This window comes from Cercospora beticola, chromosome 3 (genome assembly GCF_033473495.1).
Source record: "Cercospora beticola chromosome 3, complete sequence".
In the NCBI taxonomy this organism is placed as follows: domain Eukaryota; kingdom Fungi; phylum Ascomycota; class Dothideomycetes; order Mycosphaerellales; family Mycosphaerellaceae; genus Cercospora; species Cercospora beticola.
In genome coordinates, this window is record NC_088937.1 from 2,187,179 (window position 1) to 2,204,014 (window position 16,836).

Genomic DNA, 16,836 nt, shown 5'->3' on the forward strand with positions numbered 1-16,836 from the left:
CCACATTGGACACGACGCGCACTTGTGACTCTGCCGCTCTTATTGCACATACGCTCGATTCGCCTGTGGCATGTAAAGTCTGCGCATGGAAGCATCACATTTCCTCAATCTTCCGACCGAGCTTAGGCTAGTGATTCTCGAACACCTTCTCGCAGATACGAATACTCTGGCAATTGGCGGCTACTACGCGCCTTCGTTTATTCCATCTTCTACGCCTCCAGCCGTCTTCAGCAGCGATATTACACAGAAGACTCAAGCTTTACAGCCCGCGATAAGCCTTACAAGCCGACAGTTGAGAGAAGAGTCCTTGCCGATCTTTTACCGCCAGAACCGATTTCTGCTTGCGTTGCACTACCGGCGAGCCAGATCAGAGGTCGTCAACTGGATTGAGTCAGTTGCGTCAAATGCCAGCATTGCGGAGAATTTGTGGAAAGTCACAGTAAAGCATCGTTTCGGCATCCTGGACTACAGAGGCACCATTGATTTCGACTTCCAGCATTTCAGCATTCTTGGCCCAGAGTTGTGGTTCAATTCGATCCCACCTTTGTATATCAAAGAAGTGAAGGACATCATCGAGCGAGCACGGCAGCAGAACTTCTCTAAAGGACTTCACGACTCTGGAGAGCTGCGGATCGAGACTTTGCGACAGCTTGTCGAAGTGCTTGGTGTGGTTATAGATTGAGCATGGCGAGCGCAGAAGCATACATGGCCAGCCTGAATGCCTCCTTATATCCATCTGCTCGCCAGGCCAACTCTTCCTCGACGTTTTCGTCTGTAATACCCGATGGCCGCGATCCCTCACCATCAAGCATTGTCAGCGAACCCAAAGGCAAATGCCATCTCCTGGATCTCCCAAAAGAGCTACGTCTCTTGATCTGGGAACGCTACCTTCAAACAGTACCTACACTGGTCAAACTCGAGCAATACCACTTTGTCTACAAGTCCCGAAGATACTGGCAACCTTTGCTAAGTCTAGCGAACCGCCAAATCCGAAGTGAGCTTCTCCCGCTATTCTATCGCCGCTGCAGATTCCATTTACAAGGGTTCAACGAAGATGGCGACTGTGAAGTCGAGTTGTTTCTTAACAGGACTCTTTCATATCAAGCGCTACATCAGAACATGAGAATTGTGGTAATACACGGTTTTATTCTGCATTCTGGTCGCTGGCTAGGAGAATTTGATCTCGGAAAATTTACGTTGAACGTTGATAGGCATTGGAAACATTCCATGGAGGGCGAGTATAGTGGTATGATTGAGGACTTGGAAGCTATTTTCCTGTGGGCTTCGCAGGCGGTCAGCCCGACGGATTCAAGAGAGCCGGTTTTGCGCCGATTGCTGAATGTCATGAGGGCACGCGGGGTGTTCTTGTGGTGAGTCCATGTATGCGTTGCACAAATGTTTCAGGCCGTGGTTATCATCTGCTGATGTTTTCTTTTCGTAGTGACGATGATGAATATACAGTCCACGGAGACCCGGTCGGCTTCTGAGCCAGAGCCAGACTCGTCGCGAACAGAGCAGGCAACGACTGCGAACATGACAATGTACAGTATCGTGTGCACATCTAACTGGCACAATGCCTGACACTCAACGCCGCAACCAACGTGAATGCCTGCGATGTGTGCGGGAAGTTGTGACAGGATTCAGCCAATGCAATCAGGCCGAAACGCATTTCTCGGCGTTCACATGTGCATCATCGTGGTTCGATTCCATCGGCCCACTTTTGCCGCCCTCCAGACCAGACCCCAGCAAACCTAAACTCGAAGATCATGCGATTCTGAACGCCAACGGACGAATCACGAAACTCATATTACAGGACTCTTATAATCGTACGAAGGTGATTTCTATGCTTGCTATCTCGTCTTTGTCTTACATTTCTGCATTCTGAGAATTCTTGCGTCCACTTCCTTCTATTCGTACTGTACACGATTTGCTCGGAGCGAAAAAAATGGAGAACGGAGACATGCTCACGATTGCCGCGTCGATCGCCGTCATTGTGTGGTCGGTCGTCATGAACACTCTGTATGATGCTGAACAGCACCGCGAAAAGATGGCTTCCGAAGGAAAGACTGCTGGCCATCAAATGCATGCACATATGCTGCAACAGGTGCGTGTGCGAGACATCACTCGTGGACATTCATGGAGTTTTACCGACGTTGCTCGCTAGACGATGTGAGCTTTCACGCATCCAAAACAACCAGAACGCAATGTCTTTTCGAATAGCCGTGCTCGAATTCATCAGCGAAGAAGCTTGAGGCAGCAAAGCAGCCTCCGACTTTCTGGATCTCAACTTCGATCAACTTCGTGATCGTGGAATACCCTGATCGATTCCGAAGTCACAGAGGTCCTATTCTCTCGGCGTGAAACTCCGACAATCTCACGCCACGGTCTGCACAACAACATATCCTGGGTCAGGTCCATGGTCGGAACCACAAATCCAAACATTTGCAGCTTCAGCTCGACTGTGCAAAGCTGTCATACCCATGCTCTTTGCTGTCTGGGCTGTCGTACGATTCTCATCAATTGGTGTCCCTCGAAGGCCGCGCATTCACCCTCTGGCCATTATCGTTACGAGGTCCTATTCGCCTGTAAAGACGCACAAAGGCCCACGGCACTGGGAACCGCATTGGCCATGAGTCGGTGCTGCCATAAGGACCGATTGGGTCTCCTCTTCACGGCTCATCCTATATCGATGCTTACTTCAAGTTTTCATCATGCTTTGTCAAGCTCCTGTACACCAAGATGCTGGGTCAGACAGTCTGAGCAGAGGCTCAGTACTGCTTCCGTACTTAAATCGGATAGCGGTGGGGAGGTGCTGGAGGAGTCGGTATCGAATGTAATGTGTAATATATGGGCATCGAGGCTCTGAGGGGTGGTTTGGCTTCTGTGTGACAACCAATGTTCAGATCAGATCTCGGTTGGTGTGTTGATCAATCGAATATCGCATCGCATCATCCTTCCACTTGTCGTCCGGGGCTAGACGTTTCTTTGCTTCTTTCGACAATGCACTCTTCAAGTGACAGCCTCGCTCGCTCGCTTCGCTGGCTGACAAATACTGGGGTCGGTCATGGAAGAGTAATTGAGGAGGCAGAGTAAGAGGAGGAGAAAGGCGGGAAAGAGGAGTACATGTAGGATCGGCGTTCGCGTTCAAAGTTCCGACCCAGTCGTCACTTCCAACATTTCTCTTTGCGACAGCTTCACCACGCGCACCTACCTCGTCGCACAAATCAAAATGGGCAAAGGTAGGCCGTCTTGACCTTCACACTCGTAGTAATGATACTGACAGTTAGCAGGAACCGATAAGCTGTACGTATGTCTCAATGCGCAACACCAACTTCAAAGCCTCACTAACCTCGCTACAGATCACCCACTCCGAATGGTCGAGTGAAGATGCCTTCGGCGCGAGCGCTGGCGCAAACGCACGAAGATCTGCAAACTCTGGAGCAGGCGCCAGCTTCAAGCGACTCCCCTTCAACTTCTGCGCGGTATCATTACAGCCCTTCGAGCATCCTGTATGCACCGCAGATGGCACGATCTTCGACCTGACGAACATATTACCCTGGATCAAAAAGCATGGCACGAACCCGGTGAATGGACAGCCGTTGAAGAGCTCGGATCTTATCAAATTGAACTTTACGAAGAATGAAGAGGGCGAATATGTCGATCCTGTTACGTTCAAGGTCATAACCGATAACACCCATCTAATCGCAATCAAGAGCACGGGCAATGTATTCAGCTACGACACAGTACAGAGACTCAACGTCAAAGCGAAGAATTGGCGAGATCTGGTCAGCGACGAGGAATTCACGAGAGCCGACATTATCACCTTGCAGGATCCACAGAACCTGGAATCACGAAATCTGAGCGACTTCAAGTACCTGAAAGAAGGACAGAGTACTCTAACGGCTGAGCAGGAAGCTGAGAGGAGCGCCGGCGTGAACAATCAGAATCTGGGAAGCGCGGCGAAGATACTCAAGGCGAAAGAGGCAGTTGCGAAGGCCAGGGCTGAACGAGAAAAGGCAGCAAATGGTTCAGCAGAATCGCAAGCGCTTGCAAATGCAAGAAAGGCACATGCAGAAGTCTCAAAGTCCTCGCGGACGGCGAAGCCAGTACCTCATAACGCAGCTCGTTATACTACCGGTGCTGCTGCGGCCGCCTTCACCAGCACTGGCCTGACACCTTCCACCGATACCTCGCGAGCGATCATGTCCGACGAAGAGTACATGCTCAAGCCGAAACGCGTCAAGCAGAAAGGCTATGTACGAATGACCACGAATCACGGTGCTATGAACATTGAGCTCTACCCAGAACACGCACCGAAAGCAGTATGGAACTTTATTCAACTATCGAAACGCGGGTATTACAATGGGGTGAAATTCCATAGGAACATCCAACGCTTCATGATACAAGGCGGTGATCCATCCGGCACAGGGCGAGGAGGGCAAAGCTGCTGGGGCAAGACTTTCACGGATGAGCTGGAAGGACCACTCAAGCATGATGGGCGGGGAGTGCTCTCAATGGCCAACAAGGGGAAAGATACGAATACGAGCCAATTCTTTATCTTGTACCGACAAGCACCACACCTCAACCTGAAGCACACGATATTTGGGAGGGTGGTCGAGGGTCTAGAAGTACTGGATCGCCTAGAGAGCATCGAAGTGGACGACGGCAAACGACCCCTCGAGGACTGCACCATCCAAGACATGGCTGTCCTCATTGACCCATTCGAGGACTTCTTAAAAGAACGAGACGAAAAGGAAGCAGCCGAGGCACGCAAGGAAAGACTCAGGCAAGAAGGCGGTGCGGCGGATGAGCAGACCACGTGGACAGGGAAACGCATACGAGCGGATGGCAAAGTAGAGGATGCCGGAAGTGCCGCTGGCGTGGGCAAGTATCTCAAGCAAGCAGGCGCCCCGGTAGAGGAGGATGAAATTGTCGGAGAGTGGGACGAGTCCGAGATGGCACCTCCGACCAAGAAGGCGAAGAAGGGCGGCGGATTTGGCGATTTCAGTGCGTGGTAGCGCGGGCAGTGTGGTGTCATCGTCCACCTGCACAGAACTCTGTGCCTCGCGTAGTAGTAGAGGGGGTGAGAGCATTATTGTGCTCGCGAAATAGCACACCTCCACTCCCTACTGACATGCAGCGGCGCCTTGGAAGTACACAGCGCTCTCTTGCAAACCCGCGTGAACGCTACCTTTGAATTCATCCTCTATCGTGTCTCCCACGTTTGGGTATATGCCTCAGCGCCATGTTACTCCTTTATTATCAAACTCATCTTTACCACGTACTACCGGGCTCATGCTGCGAAGCAATCCTCGTACTTCTTGTTGTGCTTATTGCTGGCGTGTTCAGCGAGGGCGGGTTGCTTCGTGGTGCTCTGGAAGTCGGCGAAGCACTGTAAGAGGCGTAAGCAGGTGGTCATCGAGTGTCCCAGGCGAGAACGTCTATCCTCAGTCCGGCAGAAAAAGTTGCGAGCTGCGGCTGGCCGAGATGGGAAATATGATGTCTCTCGAGGCGCGAGCACTTACCACTTTGCACTTGATCGTCTTGGCAGCAGCGTTCTATACAGACATTCTAGATCAGCAAGACCATCACGGTCGTGATCTGGAAATAGTACGTACGCTCTTCAACTGCGAACCCTTGTTGCTGGTGTCTTTGGCGTTGCGCTCACGCTTTTGCTGTGCCTTGGCTCCGTTGCCCATTTTGACTGCTCGTTCGACGTGGAGGATGTGGTGAGTGGTATCGAGATCTGGCGGGACTACGAGTCTTCTTGCTTATGCCAGTGTGTAGAGTTGGGAAATTGTTTGCGGGAGTTTGTCTCCAGATCCTCGAGACTGGTCGAGAGCCAACATCCTTGCACGTGCGGCTAACTAATCGGGGCAAGTGCTCTGCATCGAAAAAAGTGGCCAATGAGAAGACAGCTTTTCTCGGCTTCAACCTGCTGTCCCACGCCGACGGTCGAGGGTCGTCTCTCTGTCACTTCTCGGGTTTCGTCTTCAACTTCGCGCAAGATGATTATGCTTCAGCGCTCACAACGACATCCACGTCCATTCTCGTGAGTCACCAATAACTTGAAGGATAGGATACACTATACACTATCGAATCGCTCGGAGAAAGAGCTCGGCCGAGAAGCAAGACAGAAGATCACGAAATCCGTTCCTACTTTCGCCACTGTGGCTACACACTGCTGCATCCGGTAGGCAGCCCAGTCTACGTACACCAACCACGACCTATCAGCAACGTCACAAGCTACTTGCAAGCACACGCGGCAGCTGTTTACCTGCTGAACCACATGGTTCTCCCACGTACTATGGCGTTCTCCTCCTTTCTCTCCGCTTCCAGATCCAACATTACTCACATCTATGTGGCTGACGAATGCTCTGCGTTGCTATCCGGCTGCCTGTGAGCTCGCCTCTCGGGTAGGTGGTCCTGATGTATTGATGTTTTCTATAAGACTGTGATTGTTCTTACCCCCAAGTGTCTCCTTTCATTATCACCACAATCAACATGCCTTCAGTACGCTACTACAACCAAACCGGTCCCTTCTGGGACTTTGTCGCCGGACTTGAGCAGCAAGGAATCAACCGCCCCGCGGACTCCTCCGACAACGAACACGAACAACCCAATCCATGGGCTCAAGGCTGGGCGGGCTTCCCATGGGGACAGCTCCCTCATCGTGGACGACACGGTCCACCTCCACACCATCACCGCGGACCCCCACCTCCACCTCCACAGGCTGAGAACGAAGAAGGCGAGGCCGGCCCATCTGAACCACGAGGTCCACCACCACCGTTCTCTGATACCGAAACCGAAGGCCGACCACAACACGGACACGAACACCACGGCCCAGGAGCGCGTGGCGGACGCTGCGGCCGTGGTCGCGGAGGTCCAAGGGGCTTCGGTCGACGAGGTCACTTCCATCCATACGGAGGTTTCGGTCCCTTTGGCCAGATCGCAGAACTATTCCAGGAACAACTCTTCGGCGCACAGAACGAGAACAACAACAACAAAGATACCAAATCCGAAGACTTCACCCCCGAAGTTGACGTATTCGACACGTCCGAATCCTTCGTCGTCCACATCTCTCTTCCCGGTGCAAAGAAAGAAGACGTCGGAGTCAACTGGGATACTGAGAAATCAGAGCTCAGCATTGCAGGCGTCGTGTATCGACCTGGCGATGAGGAGTTGTTGAAGACGCTTGCTCTCGATGAGAGAAAGGTCGGTGCCTTCGAACGCAAGGTGCGACTTGGCAGCAGAGCGAATCCAGCTCAGGTTGATGTCGATGGCATTACGGCCAGGCTGGAGGATGGTATCTTGAGAGTGGAAGTACCCAAGCTTGATGCTGGGTATGTCGAGATCAAGAAGGTGGATATTGAGTAATGGGGTGGGAGGAATAATATGAGGGTCGAAGAGGAGGAAATGGGTATCGGGTAGCCAAACAAAAAAAAAATGCCATCGCCTTTGGCAGATCGCATGTCAAGGAAATGAAACATTGCAATGTGCAATGTTATATGCAGTAATGAATCATGATCAGTTTGAACATCTAATTCACTTCTCAAATCAGCGACCACGTGCTGAAGCATGATGACCAGGAGCGGGTGTGACCAATTGCTTTCTCGTTGTTAATGTTCATCGTCAAGCCTCTGAAGGGTATATAGTACAGCAACTAGCGGCAGCGACGATCGAATGTCACACCGTGTCGTTGACATTCTACCTCCACTTTGTGGTCGTGCCCGTAATTCCCATCTCATCCGCGCTCTTCTCGCCATTCCCATGAAAAGCCTTGTCGACCCACTCCAACTGGCTCAGAAGTTTCAATGCTGCGAACGACCGCATCCTATTGCGGCAGTCTGCGCGGACTTCCGTTCCCATTTTCCACCACCGGCCGCGAGAAGACTGGCACCGCTGCAGTGTTGGTCGGAGACAATGCCACCGAAGGCAATTTCCTCGGGCTCGCAAGCGGTGAAGGCACAGCATCCATCTCATCTGCTCCGTTCTCATGCTGAGCGCTTCTCCACTCCTCGGCATCTTCAAGAAGAATATCAAAAACCGCATCCTTGTGTTGCAGCAACATTTCGGTGATGGTATTGGAATCGCTCTTGACGACCTGGCCAAATCGCCGCTTAGGTTTGCGTGCAAAGTCGCTTGCAAAATACGCATGCTCGCTGCCGACAAAAACCAGGGAGTTTCGGTGATACCAATGGGCCAATTCCTCGTCTCCGTTGACGAGCGACTTACACGACATAAGCGGGACGTCCTCAACGAACGAGATGACCTTCAACAGTTTGTTGTCTTCTTCGCGATCGTTGTACTTCTTCAAGAACGTCTCTTGATTGTTCTTGAGGAGATTGATGATCGCGCCATGGCCGGTGTTCGTGCCCATAAGGTACACGTGGGTGCATTCGCTGAGCTCGACGTAGTTGTCCCATAGGTATTTGAGCAACTGTGACGCTTCCTTGATGCGGTAGTCAATGCTCTCATTGGGCTGGTGCTCTTGCGAATCTTCGTCGTAGTCAACCACGTATTTGGGCAAGTTGACATCAATTACAGCGAGGCCTTCTTTGAACGCGGTGTCGACGTAGGTCTTTACAATATCAGTCTTTGATCACGTCAGCTGTCTGTCTGCTACTGCAGCTCAGGTTCTTGGGCTTGCTTACCAGCCATGTGTTGTGAAGCTCGATCTTGCCCGTCCTTGGATCTGGTGATGCCAGAACTTCAGGCGGATCATGTAGCACAACAAACAAAGCCTGTGCTGTGCTATAGTTGGGCCTGTTGCTCCTTCGTTAGATCTTCATCAACCGTTTCAAATAGAAACAACAAGCTTACGTAGCAAGAACTTGGTCCTCGAACTCTTTGGCCAGTTGTTCGCGGTGCACGAACAGGGGCGTCATCTCGTATTCGTCCCACATAGTCTTCGCTTGCCATCCGCGGACTACATTGTGCATGCGTTCGCCACGAAGTAGGCCCTTGAGACGATGTGACATGTCCTTCGGATACAGGCATGTCCAGAATCTGCTCTGTTGTCGGGCGACAAGCTTAACATCATCGATGCCGGACACTGTAGCCACGGTATTCTCAAGCCTGTCCGGTGGCTCTCCCATAAGGGTACGTGCAACGGCTGTCGCTGATCTTGCGATGGATTCCAAGTTGTAGCCACCCTCGAGACATACAGCGAGCTTGCCATCTGCCAAAGACATGAGCATATGTGTCATATGCGCATATCCGGCTGGTGTGACTTTGCAACCACCCAGCATGTCGCCCTCCGCAGCATCGAACCCGGCCGCGATGATAACAAGATCGGGATTGAACTCGGTGGCGATTGGCATGACGACCTGCTGGAAAGCGTAGAGATAGTCTGCATCACCCATGCCCTGCCTTGACCATGGAATGTTTACATTCTTTCCCAGACCAGCCCCTTCCCCGCAGTGAAGGTGGTCACCGTATGCTACACGATTATCTCGATAGCTGTGCTCAGGATAGAAATTACCTCTCTTGTGCACATGTAGGGAGATATAGAGCACGTTTGGGTCGTCGTAGTTGGCTTGCTGGATTCCGTTGCCGTGATGCACGTCCCAGTCCAGAATGAGAACCTTGCGACACTGATCTCCAAACTCCTTTTGACAGGCCTTGGTAGCAATACTGACGTTGTCATAAAAGCAGAAGCCCTTGGCATCTTCACGCTCAGCGTGATGCCCAGGGGGTCTGATGACAGCAAAGACGTTCTTCACCTTGCCAAGTATGATGGCACGACAGGCCTCGATTGCACCTCCAGCACTGAGAGCAGCGCAGTATGGCGTACTGTTGGATAGATATATTGAGTCGTTCCCATGCGGTGGATGCTGAAGTTCGTCTTTTAGGTCTGCCGAGCTCATAACACTGAGCGATTGGACCCAATTCCAGTGGTTTCTAGTGTGCACGAGACACACTTCGTCGCGCGTTACCATGCGCGCATCGATTCGGCCCATGTAGTAATCGTTCGCAGGGCCTGAGTCTCCATCTCGCCATGCAAGTCCGGCATTAACGAACGCCTCGAAGATGGCATGAATGCGCCTCGGATCTTCGGGATGTAAGTCATCCTCAGATGGCTCCGCCTCAACATGAAATCTCATTCGTACATCGTAAACAAGACCCGTCTGCAATGTGCCATATGGCAGCTGTTCGAACTTGGCCGGCTTAGGACCATCCTTCCGAGCGAAGAGCTGATGGTCGAAGGCATTAGATCCACGGCGTATTCCCTTGCCCTTCAGCAAAGTGTCGGCATGTGGAGGTCGTAGTAATGGCTCCTCGGCGTGGAAGCTTCCAATGGCTTGCTTGCCAGTAAAATCGCCGCCACTTTGCGCAAGTAATGACCCATGCGTCTCAGTCGAGCGGATTACTTCGCCATCTGACATGGACACATCTTGCGGGTCGTCCTCCATGTCGAAGGGAAAGGAAGGAAGACGAGGGTCAGCTACTCATGCCGAGGCCAGGCAGCGCCTGCTGCAGCGAATACGATAAACCGCTGCGACCGAATCAGTACTTGTCAAGGTTTTGTGGTTTATGCTGGCTGCTTCGTGGGATCGGAGAAGCTAAAGTGCGCGCTGCCTGCAGTCGCGACACCGACGCGAAGCAGGAGCACAGGCCGTCCGACTCACCTTCAGTGCTTGCATACAAGGCTGCGAACTTATGTTAGACGAATGAGGCCTCTTGCTTGGTCTGAATGAGGAGTCGAGAGACAGGCGCGTAACTAAAAGCGTTTGCAACTTGTCACCGTTGGGTGTGTAGTAGAAGTGAGTGGCTTAGGTGATGCGTTAAATTACAAGTAATGGAAAGAGCTAAGCTAGAAGCGGCTTGAACCCTAAACCGATAACATCTAATCAATTATGTTGCCCCTCTAATGAATAGCATATACTTGCGTAGGTCTCGTGCTACGCACAGAGAAGACAAAGGCATTCGATTGTTTCGAATATGCTAGCGAGCTATTTTGCATGAATTCTAATGTGTAAGTTCGTGACATTATAATGCTACATGTATTCTAGGCTTCCAATGAGAAGACTTTCTTCAAATGCAAAGCTCGTATAACCAGAGTACTCTGTGGAAGCCGCATATGATCCTACCACGCGTTTCACATTTCCTCATTCATCAGTGCAGAGTCGCGAAGAATCGCTTTTATTCCACACGCTTCTGTTGCTTTGGCTCTCGTATGCTCCCTCGCACCCAGTCCGGCACGAATGCCTTGACACTCACTTCGGCCCCGTCTCCTGCTTGCGCCACAAACTTTTCCTCTGGCGAGAACGGACTAGGCTCAGCTGTGATTTTGAGATCTGTCATCTGTTCCAGTCTGCACATGCCGAGGCCAACATTGCCTATCCCAGCGATAATCTTTCCAGTGCTTCGTTTCCGCTTGTCATCCTTCTTGATGTCCGCGCCGATGAAATCGCTCGCGTTGATCGTCGCAGCCGGGTTGTAATCAGGCTTCTCCGAAACTCCAGCGCCGGTTTCATACAATGTGATCGGCAGTATCCTCCTTCTCACAACTCCAGTATGATGTGTCCGAATCGTCAATTCCTGGCCAACGTAGCAGCCCTTCTTGAAGTCGATGCCGTTCATTATGTCAATATTACAATTCATAGGAAGGACTTCGTCTCTGGGCATTTCCATCTGTCCTTCAGGCACGCCTCTCAGATATCTTCGAATCGTGTACGCATCCAGAGTCGTCTCCTCCAAATCTTGCAGCGCCTCGTCCTTCTTCTTTTCGGGCAGAATCAGTCTCTGTCCCATGCCCGGCGCTCGTGGATCTGACATTCCAACGATGCCAGCCGTCTGTTGCGCCGAAGCCGTACCATGCGCCGTCCATCTGTCCTCCTCTTTCCACAAACTCCACACGTCCAGCTCGCCTTCGTCCAGCAATCTGAGCTTGAACTTGCTTCGCAGCTTGTGCCTCTTCAAATGCTTCATCAAGATATCTGCCTGATCTGCATCCACCTCCAGCAAATACCCAGCATCATCTTCTGCTCCACCCTGCTGCTTGTGCCATTCGCTCCCAACGGTAGGGTAGACAAAAGTGTCATGCAGCACTTTGCCTTGCGCTGTCAGGAAAGCCGCATAGAAGCCCGACGTCGATTCTGGCCGCACATTGTTCGTGATTATGCCTTGAAGGAACTTGGGTGTTTCGGCGCCGTGGAGGGATATGAGGCGGCGGGTAGTAAGTTTAGCTGCGCCGGACGGTGGTGGAGCTGGTGGGAGCGATGCGCTTGTGGCATACTGACGGCGCGCATGCTTACTCTGGCGCGCAAGGCATCTCGCACAGACGTATGATGCTTCGCGTGACGCAGTCAACATGGTAACGCTGGTTAGAAGCGTGGTCCACGATGCTACATGGAGTAGAGCTCTGTCGTTCTGACGTAGCGAAGCCAATCTTAGTCAGCAACCAAAGCAGGTCATGGAACCTATGTGCACCGGTGGGATGAAAATGAAGCTATCTATCATTTCACTAAGTTAGGAGTATTAGCAGATACTGGGCGACTTGACATTCACGTATCTGCAACGAGTGGAAAGAAGAGGCTGGAAATGCGAGGAAATTTGGGGAACTTTTCAATGTCACATTTCATCTAGCTACAGTGAGTAGCATCTCATGAATCATCCTGAAAACAGGCGGGAACCGCCAAACAAAACAAAACGCCTTGACTCCCTTGCCCGGACCAACTCCGGTCATCCGCAGCCAGACTTTGGCGCTGGGTATAATCATGTCTGTCGTGGCTGTCACACTCTGCGCTTCTGCAAGAGAAGTCGACCAGAGACTCTCTATCTTAATGTGTACGTCGAAAGTGAAGACCACCAACCTGCCTAGCAGGCGGGTGAGGTAACAGGAGTGGCGGCGACTGTCGCGGTCTTAGTCGCGGTGAAGACGACTGTGACAATGTCCGGCGCTCCTCCGGTATGAGCAATGGCAGTGACACCGGCGGTGATACTGGCAGCACTGTTCGCGACGAGAGTGGCGATGCTGCTCACAGTACTGCTACTGCGAGCTGTGGTCACATCGCTAATTGGGTATCCGCTCGAGGAAACACTGCTCGCACCATCTGGCTCGGGCGCATCTCCCTAAGAAGAGCCCGAGTGGTAGTAGGCGATTGTGTCTCCGAAAATGTTGCGGTTGGGCGCAGCAAGGACGGCGCCTTGAATGGAATCGTCAAGAATCATGTTTATGGCGGCCTTCGTGGTGACGGTGTACATGTCTACCGTTGAATTTTGGATCTTGATCATGTTTTCCTGGCAATTGTGAAGCGGAACGCATGCTTGCTGATAGTTGTTGAAGAATGAGTACATTCCCACAGCATAGACAAGCAAGCTCTCAGTGTCCTTCACAATGAGACCCCAAGCATCTGCGCATGGGACATCAGGAGATCCTGTCGCATTGCAGTTGGAGAAGTCTGGGTCGTGGTATTCTGTGTTCACCGAGAATGGCTCCGTGGCCTCCGGGTTCGGTTGGAAGTAAGGAGTTTCGGTTTGCATGAAACCTCCAAACACAGCCTTTGCGCCATCGATCTGATAATTGTAGATCACTGAATGTTCGGAGGCACTGCCCCACAGCCATGCCGGTCCTTGCGACTGGATCAATGTTCCGCGAGCGCTGTAAATAGAGATTTGAGTCTGGTTCTTCACCTCCAAGTCGTGATCAGCAACCCAAAACCATGTGTTTTCAAGGTAGAGGCCGCCTGACTCTGGTCGAGCGTGGAACATGAGGAAAACGCCTTGACACTTGTCGGTGGGTTCGGTTGTTGGCCAGCCTGGACATTCGCCTTCGGACAGCTGAGTGCCGTAGGAGCCGCCAATGCGGACATGACTGTCCCACATGCCTGATTTAAGCGGGTCGGAGTTCAAATTCCACTCAATCATGATAGCTCCCGGAGCAGCGCCCTTGGTCTCAAACATGAGCTCGGTGATCTCAACCTCGCCCTTACCATCGCCGTTACGAGCGCCGACCTGAAAGACGGGTTTAGGGTTCTCAGCGTCGTTGAAGGATTCGCCGTCTGCAACAAGGAGCGGCCAGATCTCTCCGGTGATTTTGATTGAGCTGGGAAGCGTGATTGTGTCCTTGATGAGGTAGGCGCCGTGATCAAAGTAAGCAATGGCGTTTGGATCGCTCGCAACAGATCCGAACAAGTCTCTGATGCACTGGGTGTCGTCGGCTTCGCCGTCGCCCTTGCAACCAGCAGCCTTGGCAGACTTGAAGTTGGAAGCGGGGACGTTCTCATACTGAGGCTTGCTTCTGCCGTAGACCTTTCCCTCAGAGTCGACGAGTAGCGCTGACTTCTTCAAGGTTGATGTAGAGCTCTGGGTGCGGTTTCCGCTGGCAGCATTGACGTGACTTGTGCCTTGAACCCAGCTTGAGATCTTGCCAGGTGCCAAAATCGACTTCTGGTCTTTACTGGACCAGACGGCGGCCTGCTTGACGCCAGACATGTCAACATTGTCCAGAACCAGAGAACCGCCAGTAAGTGGGACATTGTTGGTCAGCGAGAAGGAGGAATTGACGCCGTACTCCGTGTTCTCGATAACGCTGTCGCTCAGCAGCACCGAACCAACGCTCTGATTAGCAGGGGAAACGGACATGTCGATGCCAACGGTGCTACCAGAGATAGAGACGTTGGAAAGCGTCCAGCCCCAGTTCCAGTTCATGTAGATTGCGGTTCTCACGTTCTTGAACACGAGGTTTCGAGATGTAAACTGCTGACTGCCGAGGAAAGCGCCAAATTTGCCACCAGTGAAAGTGAGGTCACTAAACCAGCCTCCCGAGCCGTTGTCCATGAAAATGCCTTGCTGCTCGCTATCGGCACTCTCCGTCATGATAAAATCAATGTTCTGAAGTGATGTAGCCTGGGCGACCTGCCAGTGGATACCAGTTCCCGCTTTCGTTTGGGTGAGGTCGAGCTTGAGGTTGCGAACCTGTCGGAAGAAGTTGTTCTGGTTGATAAACCAATTCTTGCCAGTGTCGTCGTACGGGTCGCTGTCGAGAACTGCCATACCTGCGAAGTCGGGTGTGGATTGGATGGTGGGCTTCTCGACCGCATCGCCAATCAATTGAGTGTAGTAGTACATGATGATCGGCTTGCTGACTTTGTAAACACCGGGTGGCAGGTAAACAATCGCTGGCAGGATAGTTGAGGATTCACAGTCCTGGCCACAGCGCTTGCCGCTGGAGATGGCGGTGTTGATGGCTTCAGTATCGTCAGTAACACCGTCGCCCTTGGCTCCGAAGTCCTTGACATTGCGGAAGATCTTGTAGTCGGTGTCGTTGTTGCCCCAAACAGTTCCGCCTTCACGCGAGATGGTACCCAGCCAGTAGCTGCTGGCGGCTGTTGCGGCGCTGTCGGCTTGTGCAGCGGGCGCGGCGGCGACTTGAGCGGCGGGTGAGAATGAAAGCAATCCTGAGAGTGCGGTTGCGAGCAGCGCAAGGCTGCGTGGCGAAAACATCTTTGCTGTCAAGAGCAAGTGGTGTTTGTGGTGGAAGATCGGTGGCCGGCACGGATCAGTGATTGTGGTTGTTGAAAAGAGTGGGCTGTTTTTGGTGTGTGCGAGAAAACTCTTGGGTCGAGTTGTAAAGTGGTAGACTGAAAGTTATATCAGGAAAGCGCGCACAATGGAAGAAGGGCAGCGACGCGTTGCGCACGCTGTGAATGAGTGTCTTGGAACAACAATAGAACAGCGGACAATAGGGAGAGACGCTTCGCGAATGTTGAGGGGAGGTGAAGTGCCGGTGAAGGATGCGAGGCAGAGCAGACCTCTGGTCTTTTGATCGAGGGCCGCTGCTGCATACGCACTGAACAATGCGGGTAGGCGATGACTTACACACTAGTCTGGCAACTCCGTGAGTTTCACACCAATGATCCCTCTTTTCGCTACTGGGCCAGTGACCAGCGCGCCTGTGTCGTTTCAGATGCTTCTCCTGCGCATGCACGTCGCGAGTTGGAGTCTTCTTGCCGTTTGCTTCTGCCCGCGCCTACGCGACTCTTATAACTTCCATCTTCGCCGCCATCCCCCACCTATGTGACAGAAGAGGTGGGACAGCTCCATTCCCAGCGATCATTCTTCTCAGCCTCGTGGACACCCACCATCACTGCCAGCGATGGAATGCAGCCAGCCTAGCCATGTTCAAACGGCGCTGTGAGACCCAGGCCGCGCCGAACGGCAGCCGCCCAGACATCTCGCATCCACCACAAAACACGGTGTTTGGACTGCAGTCGTCAAGGGGCTTCACGCGCACACTGTACCTCCGACAGCAGAATGTTCGACAGACGACGTCGGACGTCGACTTGACCAAAGTTCTATGGGTTAGCGTGCATCAGCCCTGCACGCGACCTTGGCAGCTGGCCATCTGATAGGTCCGTCTGTCAAGGCCCCAAACAGGGCCTATTTCTCTCCCGTCCTCTGACCTTTTGTTCATCGTCACTGGTGCACATCATATGCCTTCTATCTGGCAAGCAGAAGCTTCATCGCTGCGGTTCTTCATTTCCGTCGCTCTCTGCCGAGGAGCAGCGCGTGCGGCATCAACGCAGATCCCTCTCACAAACATGGTCTTCCTTGCCTCCCGGAAGGGTCGCAAACGCGGGGGCACCGTACAACCACGCGCCAGAAACGACCGTTGAAGAGTCCCAGCATCTACGAACATGAAACAGGTACGAGGAACAAACGTTTGGCAAGTCTAGATCTCCTTCCGCGTTTGCCACACGCACGATCGCAGAAGGTACAACACGACCAGAACGCTAGCTGGGACACAACCCACCTCAAGACTTCTACTCGCGCATGACCTGTCATATATTGTTGTAGCACACCGGACAGACGGTGCACAGCAGACACAAC

The 16,836-nt window shown here is 52.5% G+C and overlaps 8 protein-coding genes across 8 annotated transcripts; 4 read left to right on the top strand and 4 right to left on the bottom strand.

Annotated features, from left to right (window-relative positions):
* Positions 1–85: 85 nt before the first annotated feature.
* On the top strand, positions 86–682 carry RHO25_004832 (uncharacterized protein; the record flags this gene model as incomplete). The annotated part of the gene is made up of 1 exon (XM_023595743.1): positions 86–682. One exon carries the CDS (start codon positions 86–88, stop codon positions 680–682), a length of 597 nt encoding a protein of 198 aa, XP_023457237.1.
* Positions 683–1,227: 545 nt separating this feature from the next.
* On the top strand, positions 1,228–1,487 carry RHO25_004833 (uncharacterized protein; the record flags this gene model as incomplete). Its single annotated transcript, XM_023595744.2, has 2 exons — positions 1,228–1,370; positions 1,442–1,487. The coding sequence occupies 2 exons, from the start codon at positions 1,228–1,230 to the stop codon at positions 1,485–1,487; spliced, it is 189 nt and encodes a 62-aa protein (XP_023457238.2).
* A 1,742-nt stretch (positions 1,488–3,229) lies between these two features.
* Positions 3,230–5,018, top strand: CYP8 (Peptidyl-prolyl cis-trans isomerase cyp8; the record flags this gene model as incomplete). Its single annotated transcript, XM_023595746.2, has 3 exons — positions 3,230–3,239; positions 3,291–3,307; positions 3,360–5,018. The coding sequence occupies 3 exons, from the start codon at positions 3,230–3,232 to the stop codon at positions 5,016–5,018; spliced, it is 1,686 nt and encodes a 561-aa protein (XP_023457228.2).
* A 275-nt stretch (positions 5,019–5,293) lies between these two features.
* On the bottom strand, positions 5,294–5,699 carry RHO25_004835 (uncharacterized protein; the record flags this gene model as incomplete). Its single annotated transcript, XM_023595747.2, has 3 exons — positions 5,294–5,392; positions 5,526–5,558; positions 5,619–5,699. The coding sequence occupies 3 exons, from the start codon at positions 5,697–5,699 to the stop codon at positions 5,294–5,296; spliced, it is 213 nt and encodes a 70-aa protein (XP_023457229.1).
* An 805-nt stretch (positions 5,700–6,504) lies between these two features.
* RHO25_004836 (uncharacterized protein) lies at positions 6,505–7,377 on the top strand (the record flags this gene model as incomplete). Its single annotated transcript, XM_023595748.2, has 1 exon — positions 6,505–7,377. One exon carries the CDS (start codon positions 6,505–6,507, stop codon positions 7,375–7,377), a length of 873 nt encoding a protein of 290 aa, XP_023457968.1.
* Positions 7,378–7,834: 457 nt separating this feature from the next.
* RHO25_004837 (uncharacterized protein) lies at positions 7,835–10,415 on the bottom strand (the record flags this gene model as incomplete). Its single annotated transcript, XM_023595749.2, has 3 exons — positions 7,835–8,596; positions 8,655–8,766; positions 8,824–10,415. The coding sequence occupies 3 exons, from the start codon at positions 10,413–10,415 to the stop codon at positions 7,835–7,837; spliced, it is 2,466 nt and encodes an 821-aa protein (XP_023457964.1).
* Positions 10,416–11,145: 730 nt separating this feature from the next.
* On the bottom strand, positions 11,146–12,318 carry RHO25_004838 (uncharacterized protein; the record flags this gene model as incomplete). The annotated part of the gene is made up of 1 exon (XM_023595750.2): positions 11,146–12,318. The coding sequence occupies one exon, from the start codon at positions 12,316–12,318 to the stop codon at positions 11,146–11,148; it is 1,173 nt and encodes a 390-aa protein (XP_023458007.1).
* A 759-nt stretch (positions 12,319–13,077) lies between these two features.
* Positions 13,078–15,450, bottom strand: RHO25_004839 (uncharacterized protein; the record flags this gene model as incomplete). Its single annotated transcript, XM_023595751.2, has 1 exon — positions 13,078–15,450. One exon carries the CDS (start codon positions 15,448–15,450, stop codon positions 13,078–13,080), a length of 2,373 nt encoding a protein of 790 aa, XP_023458006.1.
* Between the last annotated feature and the right edge of the window lie 1,386 nt (positions 15,451–16,836).